Source organism: Manihot esculenta, chromosome 16, assembly GCF_001659605.2.
Source record: "Manihot esculenta cultivar AM560-2 chromosome 16, M.esculenta_v8, whole genome shotgun sequence".
In the NCBI taxonomy this organism is placed as follows: domain Eukaryota; kingdom Viridiplantae; phylum Streptophyta; class Magnoliopsida; order Malpighiales; family Euphorbiaceae; genus Manihot; species Manihot esculenta.
The window spans coordinates 5,886,418-5,900,933 of NC_035176.2; the positions used below are offsets into that span (position 1 = coordinate 5,886,418).

Sequence of the window (14,516 nt, forward strand, 5' to 3'; positions counted from 1 at the left end):
AACCATAGGCAATAGCTTGGGCTTTAGCAATGTCCACTGCCCAATTGAAGCTGATGAAAAAATTTCTCACATTTGTATTCTCTAAACTAAAAATTAGCAGTATTCGGTTTAAATTTAAAATATTAATTAAATTAAATTAATTTAAAATTTTAATTTAATTTTTAATTTTAAAAATTTTAATTATTTCGATTTAATTCAATTTTAATAAAAAAAATTAAAAAAAAAATTAAATTAAATCGATTAATAATAATAATATATTATTTTTGATAATATAAAAAAATTATATCATATTAAAATATTTTAATTAAATTTTAAAATATTATAAAAATTAAAAAATTTATTAAAAATTTAAATCGATCAAACTGAATTAAATCGAACTGAATAGCACGTGAAGAAACCTTTTGAATTTCGTCAATGTCTACGGGCAAGTAAAAAAGAAAACTTATGTAACATAACTTTTTTTAATTAATGTTAAACGAGCCTTGTATTGGGGGTGGAATAAATCCACTGCCATGTTTATAAACTGCTCAAAGGGCATCCATTGTTGTGGTTCCACTGCTGTAGGAGGAATTTCCAGAGGTGTCATATTGCTTGTAATAGCTATCTTACGTCGTTTCCTAGGATATGTCCAGGTTTGCGTGGGCCTGCTCCATGTCCGCCTGATGTGGATTTATTTTTGCTAAAAAATTACTCTCCTCCAAAGAGGCTTCACACAAGTCTTCCTCACCTATCTCAGTCAAATGAGCCCCAGCCTTCAGATCAGACATAACAAAACCCGGCCCAGTATTTGGAGACAGGGATAAAACCTGCTTATGTCTAAAACTGCCTCTAGTGAAAAAAAAAAAAAATAAAAGGAAAATACAGGAAAGTGAAAGAAGAAAGAAAAAGAAAATTAAAGAGGAGGTGATATAATTGTTGTGGACCAATTCTCATGAGAAATTCTCAGCCTGGACAATTCCTAAATCTGTGGGTGCGGGAAGGACAATTGCCACAATAGGGATAAAGTAGCCCAAAAAAAGTTTGAAATTAAAAGAACTAAATAGGTTAAATATGTATAATGACATTTTAATAATTTCATATAAATAAAATGAGTAAATAATAAAATTTAATATTTTTAATGAGATGATTAAAAATCGCAATCAATTAGATATTTTTAAATATATCAATTGTCACGGTTTCAGATTTCAGCAATCGCTTGAAATCGTGTGACACTTGACTTAAACACTTTCAAGCCAAGTCAACCTTAAGAATCACCCGATACCCTATGAACATGAATACCCTGATTAGTCAAGGTTATATAAGCGAATAACGAAGTCAACAGGCAGCATTCTATTAGAAGCCTCACAGTAGGCACAAAAGATAAGAACTGAACATGAAAATTCATAAACAGACTACTTATTTTATTACAGGGGTAAAATAGTAATTATACATTATCATTGATACAATCGTTACAAGGGAGACAATCTACAAGAAGTGAAGGCACAACTTGGATCTCCGTAGGCCTACGGTAGCCAACTTAACCCCAGCTAATAGTCAACTAGCCTTAGGAACAACTTGGCTTGTGGCAGGAAGAGACATTAACATGTCTCATATGACACCCCTAAAATAAATACATGAAAAGGAATTACAACAAATTGTTTCGGCCGTTATCTTCCTACTAATTTCTACTATTTTATCCCAATATTGCTTTCTAGAAATTTTAATGTTGAAAAATTACAGTATAAAAATATATTTAAAACTGATTCAAATTTAAAAAAATAATATTAATAATATTTATGACGAATACAAATTTTATTTATAAAATACCTATTATTTAAATTTATTTATATAAATAATTAATTTTAATATAAAAATATATATTTCACAATAATATTTGTGAAGATTTTTATATATTTTTATTTAAAAATTAAAATTTAAAAAGTTTTTTAAAAATATTAAATTTTTTAAATAAAAATTATTAATAAAAAATATTTTTTTATATAAATTATTAATTAAAACATAGCAGATTAGATGAATTGAAATTTTATTCAAGTAACAATAATCAAATTTAAAATGAATTTAAATAATTTATATTAATTTTTAATTATATTTAATATAAATTTAAGTATTATTAAATATACATCAAATTCGAATAATTTAATTTTCACAAATCAAATTCAAATAATTTAATTCTCACAAATGCTCTCCCATTTAGATCCCTAATCAGAATGATAAATTTAACCATTTAGCAAAAAATGATAACTTAAAAGTTACCCATGCCACGGTGGCAATTCATCCACTTGGGTTGGTCCACTAAGCACTCTAGGAACTCTCAACTCATACCTGGAAACAGCTAACAATGTATTGGAAACACATCTACCATAAACATGTACCACATGGCTGCTGAATTGTCATTTATGATTGATTTTTATTTTTTATCAAACACCCACCTGCTAAGGCCTATGTACTCTTCTTTATGAGAGCTGAGCCCATGGCTCCATATATAATTACCAATTAAAAGAGTACTACAAATAGAAAATATTCATATTATTACCCATTTTACCCACAAGTGTAAACCCTAGTTAATCATAAAAAGAAGACCAAATTAGGAGTCAGGACTAAACATAGAGGCTGGAATCTATAAAAGTATGATCAATTAATGTTTGTAGAGCAAGAAAAGTACATAATATCATCCTGCTTTCTCCTCTGTAGCATCAAATAATAGAAAAATAATAGCAACCCAGTGTTTTTCTTTCCATCAAGATTACCCACAAAAAAAAAAAAAAAAATCAACCAAAACTGCAAAAGATTTCACACCAAAAAGAATAAAATCCTTTTTTTTTTTTTTTTTGCTCAGCAGCTGCACTTACCCATGATCAATTGTGTAATAAGTTAAATAATAAAATTGATATTCTATATTAGCAAAATTTTCCCTAATCTAAACCCTTGAAGAAGAAACTTTACCTTTCAATCAACTACACCTTTTTGAGAGAAGAATAAGGAAAATAATGAGGAAGATGATAGAAGATAACCCAATAGCCATACCAAGAACAACCTTATTAGGACCATGATGGCTTCTTCCCTTGTTGCTAGAATCATCCTCTGAACTATCATCATAATCTGATGAATCACTTTCACTGTCACCTCCTGATGATGAATCTTTAGCTGGTGGTGGCGACACTGGCAATCCATGTTTATCACAGCGAGCAATCCCAAGCTTCAATTTTGAAGACAAAATTGTATGATTGTAACATAAATTGCTATTCCCACCTACTTTGAACACATCCAATCTTTTCAAAAAAGTGAGATTGAAAGGCAAAACGCCATGGAAGTCATTGTTGGCAAGATTCAAGTACCTCAAATGCTTCATTTCTGATAAAAATCTTGGTATTGTACCATTGAACTGGTTTGAGCTCAGATCAACATGAACTAAACCTGGAATCGCTGATATAGAATCAGGGATTGACCCAGATAACGAATTAGACCCCAAAGACACATTCTTTAAAGAAATCAGGTCACCAAAATTAGTGGGTATTTCACCAGTAAGAGTATTAGAAGAAAGATTGAGCATTTCGAGATTTTCCATGATTGGAATGGAACTGGGTATTCTTCCTTTAAGCTTATTACCAGACAAATCCACATGGGTAAGATTCAAATGCAGATGTTTTGGTATGTAGCCAGTGACATTAGCATTGGTGATAATAAGAGACCTAAGCTTACGCATCTTACCAAGGATCACATAAAGACCACTAGCATTCACAGGTACATTACTTACAGTGAGATCCGTGAGGTTGACGAAGTGAGAGAGCCAGACGCCAGTGAGACGTTTGAGAGAGTGAATGCAAGTGAACGAGTGAAGAGAGAGGGCAAGATCTGAAGGGAAGCGAATAGGAGTGATGGGACAGTTGGTGAAAGTGAGAGATTGCAGAGTGGAGAGCGATTTTAAGGCAGTGTAGGAGAAAGAGACGTCAGAAGAGCAGTTGGAGAGGTGGAGAGAGATGAGGTGGCGGAAGGGAGAGGCGGAGTCACAGGTGGTGGAATTGTGTGGAGAAGGCTGTATGCAAGGGTCCCTGGAAGTGGGGATGTCTAGTGATTGGAGAGCTCTGAGTTGTTTAGGGTCTAAGGTGGAGTGGCTAGACGGAGATGGAGTTGTAGGGGCGGAGATAGGAGAAGGGGTGGCCGAACGTGGAGTGGGAGCGGAGACGGGAGAGGCAGTGGTGGAACGTGGAGTAGGAGATGAGACGGGGGAGGTCGTGGGTGAGACAGCAGTGGTGGTGTTGACGGCTTTAGTGGAGGTGGAGAAGAGGAGGAGGAGGAGGAGGAGGAATGGTGGCTTTGGTGGTGGTGACATTGTGGAGAGAGAACCGAGCTTAGGAGAGTGTGAGCCTGTGAGGTCTGTGAGTGTCCACTGTTGTTTGTAAGTGGAAAAGTAAACATGGGAAGTGAACAGAATTAGATTTGCTGGGTGGATAGTTAGATTACTTTAATACCCTTGACTTTATAACCTTTTTGCAGAAATGCAATTTATCCTTGGAGCAATGATGCCAAATGCAAGACTAACGCCGGGACTAAAATTGTGAATAGTGTATGAACTCAGGGGTATTATCGTCAGTTAACATACAAAAGTAACAATTTTTAAAACATGATTCAGTTGGGGAAAGGAATTCAGTCAAATTTTCTGTTAATTACAAGGGTCAACAGGCAAAGGTCTCAGCTTGATCTGGCAAAGGCCAAGTCCGGAGTCCCATTAAGCATAATTAATTTAAAAATGGCTCACGGTTGGGTGGTTTCCAGCTCTTTGCTTCGTCATCTTTTTAGTAATTTATATCCTAATAAATTTAACAAAACTTACCGTTTATTCACTATTATTTTAATAAAAAAATATTTTAATCTTTTTCAATTAATAATAAATTTAATAAAAGATTTTATTCATAAAATACAAATTATAAATTAAATTATAAATTTTATTAAATTTCATGAACGATATTGCAAATTACGAAATTACCCTTCTGTTTATTATTTCTTTATGGTCAGAATAGTTTTCCTGAGAAAATCTTGATTTACTCGTAGACCAAACTTTCCTAATTCTTCCATTTCTTTTCGATGATAAAACTTTCAAAAAAGTTATTACACCATTCATGATTATATCCATCATAGATGCGAAACTTTCATACCAAGCATGTATCTTTTCTCGATTTTAATATTGACAAACAATTTTCTTTTTCTTGAACTTCTATGCAACTATTATAAATTTAATTTTATATAAAATATTTACGTTATAATTTATTTTTATATAAAATCCAACGTATTCATTTTCTTGCTTTTCTCTAAGCATGTTTGCCACAAAAGGAAAAGAAAGAGGGTGTAAGAGTAACTTTCCCAAGTTCAAAGAAACCAATGAATCCTCAAAGGAAAAGCAAAAAGCAAGAGAAATTGCAGAAAAGCTGGAGCTTAAATTTTTTTTCTTACAGTCCAAAGTCGTTGGGTTAATTTTCAGCATTATGTCATGTGCTAAAAGATTACCCACTTCAAGATTGTCTCGAGTGTTCCTCTGGCTCTTTCCATTATATCGAAAAATTTATTATTTAATTTATAAATAACTTTATTAGTCCATTCTTTAATTTAAAAAACATATATATTAAAATATTTTTAAAATTTTAAAAAATAGTAAATTTTCTTTATAGATAAGTGCCCACTTTCGGTGGTTATCATACGGTAAAATTTCAGGAAAAAAATGGCCATGTGATTGGCCGTTGGGGACCAAAGAAGATCTGGCTAGTGGATAGCTACACCCTTCAACAGTCAGGGCTCCTTAGTCCTCGTCAGATACTAAGAAAGGAACATGTTAACCAAAAGAATTCATTTTTAAGGTTAGACTTGTTTTGTTGTGGGATCCACTACACTGAAAGAGAAATCGAATAAGCTTGGAGTCCACGTATTAATTCATAATATTCAAAAAAGTAAATCATCACTGTATACATTCATATCAATAATTCATATCAAAGTATTGCGTGAACCTCATAACATAGCCAAAAAAGAATGATATGAACTGTTCAAAACTTCCCAGAAAACTATATTGCAGTGCGGTTCAATGGAGAACTAACTGCAATTTCGAGGTTCATACGCGGAAATTTACATATTGACAATCAATTCATAACCCAGTTTTCAAAGATCTAAAAAGCCAGAAAATTTTTGTTGATGGGAACTCAGCAATCTATGGAAATGCACGTTTGAGCAAGGGCTGAGCTGTCGACAGTATTTACGAATGGATTAATCTTGACCCAAACGAGAGAGAAGACAGAGGCTAAAAGCACAGACCAGAGAACAACAATGGTTGGTGTTCTGTTTTGGCGCCCCATGAGACCTTTGAGGAATGGATAGAGATGGAAAATCACCCAGAAGGCGAAAAACACTTTGCCAAAGAGAGGTCCCCATGCTTCATATCCTTTGTTGAGGGCATCTGAGAATCCAGCAACAACACCAACTAGATTGAGAATGATAAGAGTTGTTGGAGGAATCAAAACTGTTGTCCACTTGACAATGTAGAGTTCACCAAATGCAGTATCATCTGCTGCTTTTGCAGTGACAGTGAAGTTGGTATCAATGCCAGCCAACATTTTCAAGAATCCCTGGAAGACTGCAAAAAGATGAGCTGAAACACCTCCAATCACCCAGAACTGTTCGTTACGCCACAAATCTTCGATGCTGACACCACTCCATCGCAGCTCGAGTATTGCAGTTACAATAATGGAGATGAAGAGGCCAAGAAATAGCATGCTTGCAAGGTTGGAGAGCTGGATCAGTAACAAGGTATGATACCAAGTTAGTGCATTAAACAATGATTTCTGAAACACAATTGACGCATAACTAAGATCTAAATTAACAAAAGGGGGGAGGAGAACTTAGAATATACCGTTGGTATAATGAATTTTCCTGTAATAAGACAGATTGCAGGGAGTGTACAGTAGGCAATGAGAGGGAGAGATGTGAAAGGATAAACAATGGTGTTTATATATGCCAGCCTTTGAAGCCATTTAAGACGGCCTCCTCCATATCCATACCAGAGGGGACAGTGTCTGCTCAAGAAAATTTCTACAGAACCAAGAGCCCACCGGAGAACCTGGTGCAAACGATCAGACAGATTGATGGGTGCAGAACCTTTGAATGCAGGCCTTAAGGGCATGCAGTAAATTGATCTCCATCCTCGGCAGTGCATCTTGAAGCCAGATAAGATATCCTCAGTGACTGACCCATATATCCAACCAATCTGAGAAGACAAAAATAAAGTTTCATATTTCTAATAAGTTAGCTATTGCCTCGTTGCATAGTTGAAATTCAATAATGTCTAAAATATCATGTAGATGTTTTGGAAGCATCACCTCTTTTCCCCATTCAGTCTTCTCTTCATAGCTGCAGCTAATAACATGTATTGCTTCCTTGATGAGTGTTGATGGGTTAACAGATTCAGGTACTCCTCCATTCTCCATTAATGTAGACTCAATGAAGACAGATGATAAGCCAAAAGTTTTCTCAAAGCTCATCTGGGAGATCAGCATTGACCTCTCATGCTCATCATAATCTGCAGAAGTTTAATCTATCTTAATGAACTGTTAATTTATCATATTGATATAGCTTCCTCAAAAAACAATACTTACTCTCAATCTCTGTAAGATTAAATATGGCAGCATTCAAATCCTCTCGTTTTGCATCTCGATAAACCTCAGCAGGATCTTTTGTGGGCTTCTTCTTAGAAGGGCAGCAGCAAGAGAAGCATGAGGAGGAGGATGAATTCTTGGGTAAGCTAGGCAGAGTTGGAGGCCCATAGCCATAAAGTGCCTGCCTATTGAAGACACAACCTGTTCCCACATATACCGGTCCTTGAATTCCATCAAGTCCTTTCATGTTGACCTGAAAAATGAATAGGGAGAAATTTCAAAAACTAAATTTTCACTCATATTCATAACTAATTTATTTAAGTGAATGCAAACATAAAATGGTTGTGCTTCAGAAATATAAACCTCTTCATGTTGTATAACAAAGTATTGAAATTGAAGGAGACTAGAGAGATTCAATTGGCATCAAACTTACATCAAAGAAAACCACATTTCTGTTGGCATATCGATCACTCTTATCTATGCCATCAAACCTCTGAGGAAACTGCACGAAGCATACATCTCGACCAACTTGTGGGTCCATCAGGATGCACATTGCCTCTCTAACTGCCTTACTGTTGTTAACATAGTGATCACAATCAAGATTGAGGATATAAGGAGCATTTGTGAGAACGGCTGACACTCTCACCTATATTAAGCAATCATTCAAATATTAATACACCATTTAATTCTTTTGAGACGAAATTGATCTTAAACTATTTATATTTACCAGTGCATTTTCAGCGCCAGCCTTTTTGTGGTGCTGATAGCCAGGTCTTTTCTCTCTGGAGACGTAAACAAGTCGAGGAAGTTCATTTCCCTCTATATCACAAGCTCCGGTGTTTCCAAGGAAAACCTGTAAAGTGCCTCATGAGGAAATTGACTCTTTGAAATATATGCAGTACTTTCACAGGTTGGCCAAAGAATAATGAAGTTATCTAATGAAATCAATGCTCATAAAAGGAAAGAAAAACATGCCAGAATTCTTTTTTTTTTCCTTTTGAAGACAGAAAAATTTGAAGGTGTCCAAGATTCGATATCGTAAGCGATAGAAATGAAAAATTTTTGGTTAAAACAAGATTAAACTACTGCATAGAAAATTAACCTGAATCATGCCAGGGTGGTCACGTGTGTTATTTCCAGGCCAAGGTGTTCCATCCTGCATCGTCCACCCTTCCTCAGGTGTTTTCTGAGCCTTTGCTACTAAGGCATTAACTCGAACTTTGTACTCTTCATAATCTCTCTGAAACCAAATAGTAGGCATTAACAAAATGATTTCTATTTTATAACACATCAGCAAAACAATGTAAGTTTTGGGTGCTTACTTTCATTGCTCTACGTTCCTTAACAAAAGAAGGCTGCACCTTATCTTTCAAGTAATCAATCTTCTGTGAAAAGTAAAACTCAGGAGCCCTTGGTTCAATTGAGAATTTTTTGCAGAACGGAACCCACTTCCTTGCGAACTCAGCTGTTTCTGCTAAGGATTCAAATGTAAGCATGGCAGCACCATCATCAGATACGTAGCAGGAGACTTTATCCACAGGGTAGTCCAAAGCAAGGATAGAAAGCACTGTATTGGCAGTGATCAAAGGAGGTTCTTTTAATGGATCAACTGTACTCACGAAGAAGTCCACTGCAGCAAGTTGATTAGGCTCACCCTCCCTCTCATACCTGGCACAACATACAGTAACACCATAAATTTTTTTACTGAGTTCAAATATTTTTCTTACATAAATTATTTTTCACATATAAAATATCTAATTCTTTGATATTCCCTTTAACGCTACAATGCCTTGGAAATTCTGCCCAATTCTCTAGAGATAAGAAATGAAAATATTGGATAAAGGTCAAAATCTTATGGATTTATTTGATTTAGAGCAGAAATTCATATGGACCATACGACCAGTGTCTGCAAACAAGTTTTAGCATATTTTCAATTAGCCCCCGATAAAAATGGCTAATGTCACATAATACAGGGGTATACTAAAGCATAGTAATTTCTGAGACTGTAGTGAGTTCTGGTAACTTGGTCTTCAACTTTACATGTTTCAAATAGAATTTCGAAAGTTTTGAATTCGAGTGTACCTTGCAGATAGCCTATCAATGAATGTTTCCCTATCAATAGGACTCCACTTGGGGAACTGATCCAACACCCAAGAAAATGCAAACCAAATCTCACATATGACAGAAGTAAGCCATAGACCATAAGCGCTATCTACAGGATTTGTTAATCTGTAATGGAAGAAAAGCCCAAGAATGATCAATCGCATTATTATCACAGCTCTGTATGGTGTGAGTTTGTTCCGTGAAATTGGAATGACAACTGAAAGTGGCTCTGCAGCATCTGCAAACCTGCATTACACAACCTTATATAGCTGTAATGACATCATGTATAAAAGCATTAGGCAATTCAAATTGAAGCCTTAATTGTGAACATCTGAACTAAAGAAGATTCACAAACTTATGGAGCTGTTCACATTTTGTTTCCTATGGAAATAAAATGGAGTAATAACTATGTGCTCATACACTTGTCCCTTAAAAATATCCATGAATGATGACAAAAACAAAAGAATTTCATGAGTAATAAAACATATATTTCTAGTGCATTCAGGAAAGTGTAGATTTGTTTTTTCCCCTTTTGCTGTTGGTAGATGATGCATTCAGGTATATATCTAGTGAAATTCAACACTCAAGAATCATCAAGTCATCAATAACTTGGTGATAAGAAATTCCTAGGTGGACTTGAACTATCAAACCTTTCATGGACTGCACCAATTATCATGCCATGTTAGGAATTAATAATCATTATTAAATTGTGGACGACTCAGATACTCCAGCCCTTTGTTTTGCCATGCTGTACCCATGTCAACACATTCAGGACATAGCACAAAATATTTGTCCAACACATATTAATGCAGTCGGGCACCTGAATGATAGAGATCTTTATAGATGAAAACCATAGTTTATATAGCAATGTTTAGATCTTTATAGATGAAAACCATAGTTTATATAGCAACGTTTTCTCTCAAGATGAAGAATATGGTTAACCGAGCAATTGTTTTTTTCTCAGATAAAATTTAGTTATTGGTTGCACTTTAGATAATGCATTTGGTTATACTTATGATCTATTTAGACTTTATTTATTATTACATGATTTTTATTTTATTTTATTTTATTTAGGTAATATATCTGACTGTGTCTAAATCTACATCCAGTTTCCCATATTTTCTTTTTTAGAAAGTTCACAAGTCTCACACAGATGTATACCTATTTCTAATACCCTTTTCTAAGTTTGAGACACACAGATATGATCCTATTATTGATTTTAGAGATTATTTTTCTTTTTATTATAATATTTGTTTCTTAACTCTCCAAGAATTTATTTTTCATCCGTTGTTCTATTGTTTCTACATCAATTTGGTATGAATGTTTTTTCTACATCACATGTCCAACAAAACGTCAACCTGCAACCATTGAGACATTGGCTGACAATACTTCGCAACAAGAATATATTGAAATTTTCTCTTGAATACTCCTTTTCTTTATTTATTAAAGATCTTCATTATGTTTCCTTTTAATGCACTTTATCAAATCATCCAAGTTGTGCGTGTTGTTGGAATTTGAGAATATGAGAATTTGGATTTGAGTTTTCTTTGTACTTACGGTTTCTCCTCCATCTGCTGCTCAGGTGGAATTTCAGCTGGCTCTTTCTCAGGCTTAGGAGCATGTTTTTTCTTCTTGTTCTTTTTATCTTTCCAACTCTCCACCCGATTTTTCCAAATTGGATTTCCATATTCATCATTCATTTCTTCATGAAAACAGCAGAGAGAATGATTAATGGCAAATTTTTAAGAGCTGAAATAAGCAATAAACGATATTAAAAAAAATAGGCATCACTTACCACTGTCCACTGTAGACACACTGCTGATATGTCTAGCATGAATTCCAACATCCTGTGCAATCCAAAATGAGTTAGATACAGCTGTTTGATTCCCAATATTTAGAACTTCATACACTAACTGGTTGAATTCTCAATCAATATGTCAGGACCAAAATAGGAAAAAAAGAAAAAGAGAAATTATTCATATTCATCCTACAGTTGACTATGCATCAGAATTTTGTTAAAGGATGAGATCATACCTGAGAATTGTTGAGGTGAGATGCCATTGTGGATTCATTCCCCGGTGCCTTCCCTTGAACTTCATCCAGCAAGTTTTCTGGAGATTTCAGAGTCATGGAATTAATCAGAATGATCTACTATGAAGGATCACAAGATTGAAAAGCAATTGTATCATCTGATGGGAAGAAAATTATCAACGAAAATCCAAGTTCTTTCAGATTCTTCCAAAGATTATTATCTTGCGGCTTATTAGACATGATTCAATTCCCCAATGAAAAAGAACATGGTAGAAAGTTCAAAGAAAAAGGGCTAGAACATTCTTTCTTTCACATCCATTATAAAACCATACACATCAGGGCATCCAAAGGAAATTGACCAAGAACAAAAGCCTGAGTTGCTACGTGCTCTATTAACTTGAGATTCCACTGAATACTAATGAATCAAGAACAGTGTTATCAATTTGTTCAACCATGAAATTAATACTTACAGTAATAAGAGATTAAAGACACAGAAAGAGATGCCCATAAAGAAGAAGGGGGAAGATTCGGCGTACCATTATAAGGGGAGCCACAGCGCAAGCATACTTTCCGACCCTCTTTGATCTCATACTCAAAACAATTCTTGCACATTGGGAAATTACACTCATGGCAAGCCACAAAGAGCTCATGATTTGCATTTTGCCCCACTTGTTCACCACAGGTATGGCATATGGGAACCCCAGATTCCATCATCTTGCTGATCTCTTGAACCTTCCCTCAAGAACCCAGAATTGGATAGCCCCTTGTCTTGGCCTTGGCATTTTTGTAATGGTGAAGAGAGGTGAGGGCTGTGGTTGGTGGGGTATGGAGGTTGGGGTGTTGGTGTCGTCTGTTCTGCTGAGAGAGATGAGAAGCAACGTCTTGCTTGCTATTCTTTTTTGGGTGTTAAGGAAAAGGATTTGAAATTTTTGCGGGAAGTTGAAGGAAGGCTTCGGTTGGGCAGGCCACATCTTTAACTGACAAACTTTGAATTTAAGTCCCTCTCCAGAAAATCCTTATATATATGCACGCCCCTAAACAAGCCCATGCCTCCTGTTCAGCTCCGGTTCTATGATTATTGCTGAGAATTAAAATTAAAATCAAATTTTTAATTTTTTTAATTTTAAAATTTAAAAATTAAAATTAAATTTCGATAATTACAGTTTTAATTTAATTTTTTTAAATTTTAATTTTAGTTTAAATCTTATTTTTTAAATAAAATTATAATATTTTTATATTTATTTTAAAATAATAAATAACTGATATCAAAATAATAATAAAAATAATAATACTAACACTTATAATATAATTAAAATTTTATAAAGTGACTATAACTATAAATATCTATGGGATAACTTTGCGAAGTCAAAATTTTTAATTTTAAATAAAAAAATTTCAGTTATAATTATAATAAATTTTTAAATTAATTTTAATTATATTTAAATTAATTTTAACAATATACTACCTATGATTATTTTTATTTTATTACATACATAAGTAAATTAATTAGAATTAAATTTTAATTAATATTTTAAACTTTTAATTATATGGCACTCACAAACTTAGTCTAATGATTAGTGTATCTGAATAAATTTGAGAGATCTCATGTTATAATCTTTCGATCCTTAAATTTTTATTTCAAAAAAAAAATTTAATTATATGAAATTTCTAATTTATATACTTAAAAATCTAATATTTTGTTATTTAAATAAGAATTTAAATTAAAAATTTTAGATAATTAAAGATTTAAAATATTTATCAAAATTTAATTTAAGTTAATTAAGTTATTTATATAGTAAAAATAATAACATATAGTGTGTTATATGAGCTAATTTAAATGTGATCAAAATTAATTTAAAAAATTACTATAATTATAATAAATTTAAAAGTTGAGCCTTTTATTCAAAATTAAAAATTTTTTTATGAGAATAGATCAACTATAATTAACTAATTAAATTATTTAAATTATATTCTTAGAAATTTTTAATATTTAATTAGAATATATAATTATTTTATAATATTTTTAATAACTATTTAATAATTAAAAATGAAAATTATATTTAAATTATATGAATAATTTAATTTATAAAAATAGGTAGATAATATTAAATATAAAAATAGTATATACACAAAGATTTCAATTTTTATTAAGTTTAATATAACTCTCAAATAACTATTTTATTTATACACTTACTTATTTATAATTTTTTTACTATTTATTACTTAACAATCTATAAAATTAAAATTAAAATTTATTAAATAATTTTATAATTTTAATAATATAATTTATAAAATTATATTAAAAAATATAAAATATAATATATATTATAATATAACCATAATATTATTAAAATCATTAAAGAAATATATATATATATAATTAATTTTTCGATATAATTTTAGTTCGTATTTCAATATAATTCTTTATAAGAAACTAGAATCAAAATCAAATAATTAAATAAATTTAGTTCGGTATGATTTAATTTTTATAACACTAATTTTTTTCAATTTCAATTCAATTCTATTCGGTTATTCGATTATTCAATTTAATTTTTTTTTTTTGAAATATTGGATCGAAAGAGTCGAACCTTAGACTTTTCAAGACTACAGAATGCACTTTCCACCAGACTAAATCTTGGAGTGCATTCAATTTAATTTGAAACCTCAAAACATCATATCGTCTTACTAATTAAATTCAATAAATAGCTGATTTTGGTTCAATTTCATAGACCTAAATCACATGCTCGT

General features: G+C 32.5%; 2 protein-coding genes across 2 annotated transcripts; both read right to left on the reverse strand.

Annotated features, from left to right (window-relative positions):
* Positions 1-2,587: 2,587 nt before the first annotated feature.
* Positions 2,588-4,789, reverse strand: LOC110603143 (receptor-like protein 51). The gene is made up of 3 exons (XM_021740834.2): positions 4,757-4,789; positions 4,669-4,699; positions 2,588-4,440 (listed from the first exon to the last, which is right to left on the reverse strand). The coding sequence occupies exons 1-3, from the start codon at positions 4,787-4,789 to the stop codon at positions 2,951-2,953; spliced, it is 1,554 nt and encodes a 517-aa protein (XP_021596526.2). The 3' UTR covers positions 2,588-2,950.
* Positions 4,790-5,889: 1,100 nt separating this feature from the next.
* Positions 5,890-12,630, reverse strand: LOC110602952 (cellulose synthase A catalytic subunit 8 [UDP-forming]). Its single transcript, XM_021740566.1, has 13 exons — positions 12,305-12,630; positions 11,772-11,848; positions 11,533-11,584; positions 11,295-11,439; positions 9,717-9,983; positions 8,957-9,302; positions 8,737-8,874; positions 8,362-8,487; positions 8,068-8,280; positions 7,635-7,887; positions 7,359-7,558; positions 6,893-7,246; positions 5,890-6,773 (listed from the first exon to the last, which is right to left on the reverse strand). Exons 1-13 carry the CDS (start codon positions 12,480-12,482, stop codon positions 6,186-6,188), a joined length of 2,937 nt encoding a protein of 978 aa, XP_021596258.1. The 5' UTR covers positions 12,483-12,630; the 3' UTR covers positions 5,890-6,185.
* Between the last annotated feature and the right edge of the window lie 1,886 nt (positions 12,631-14,516).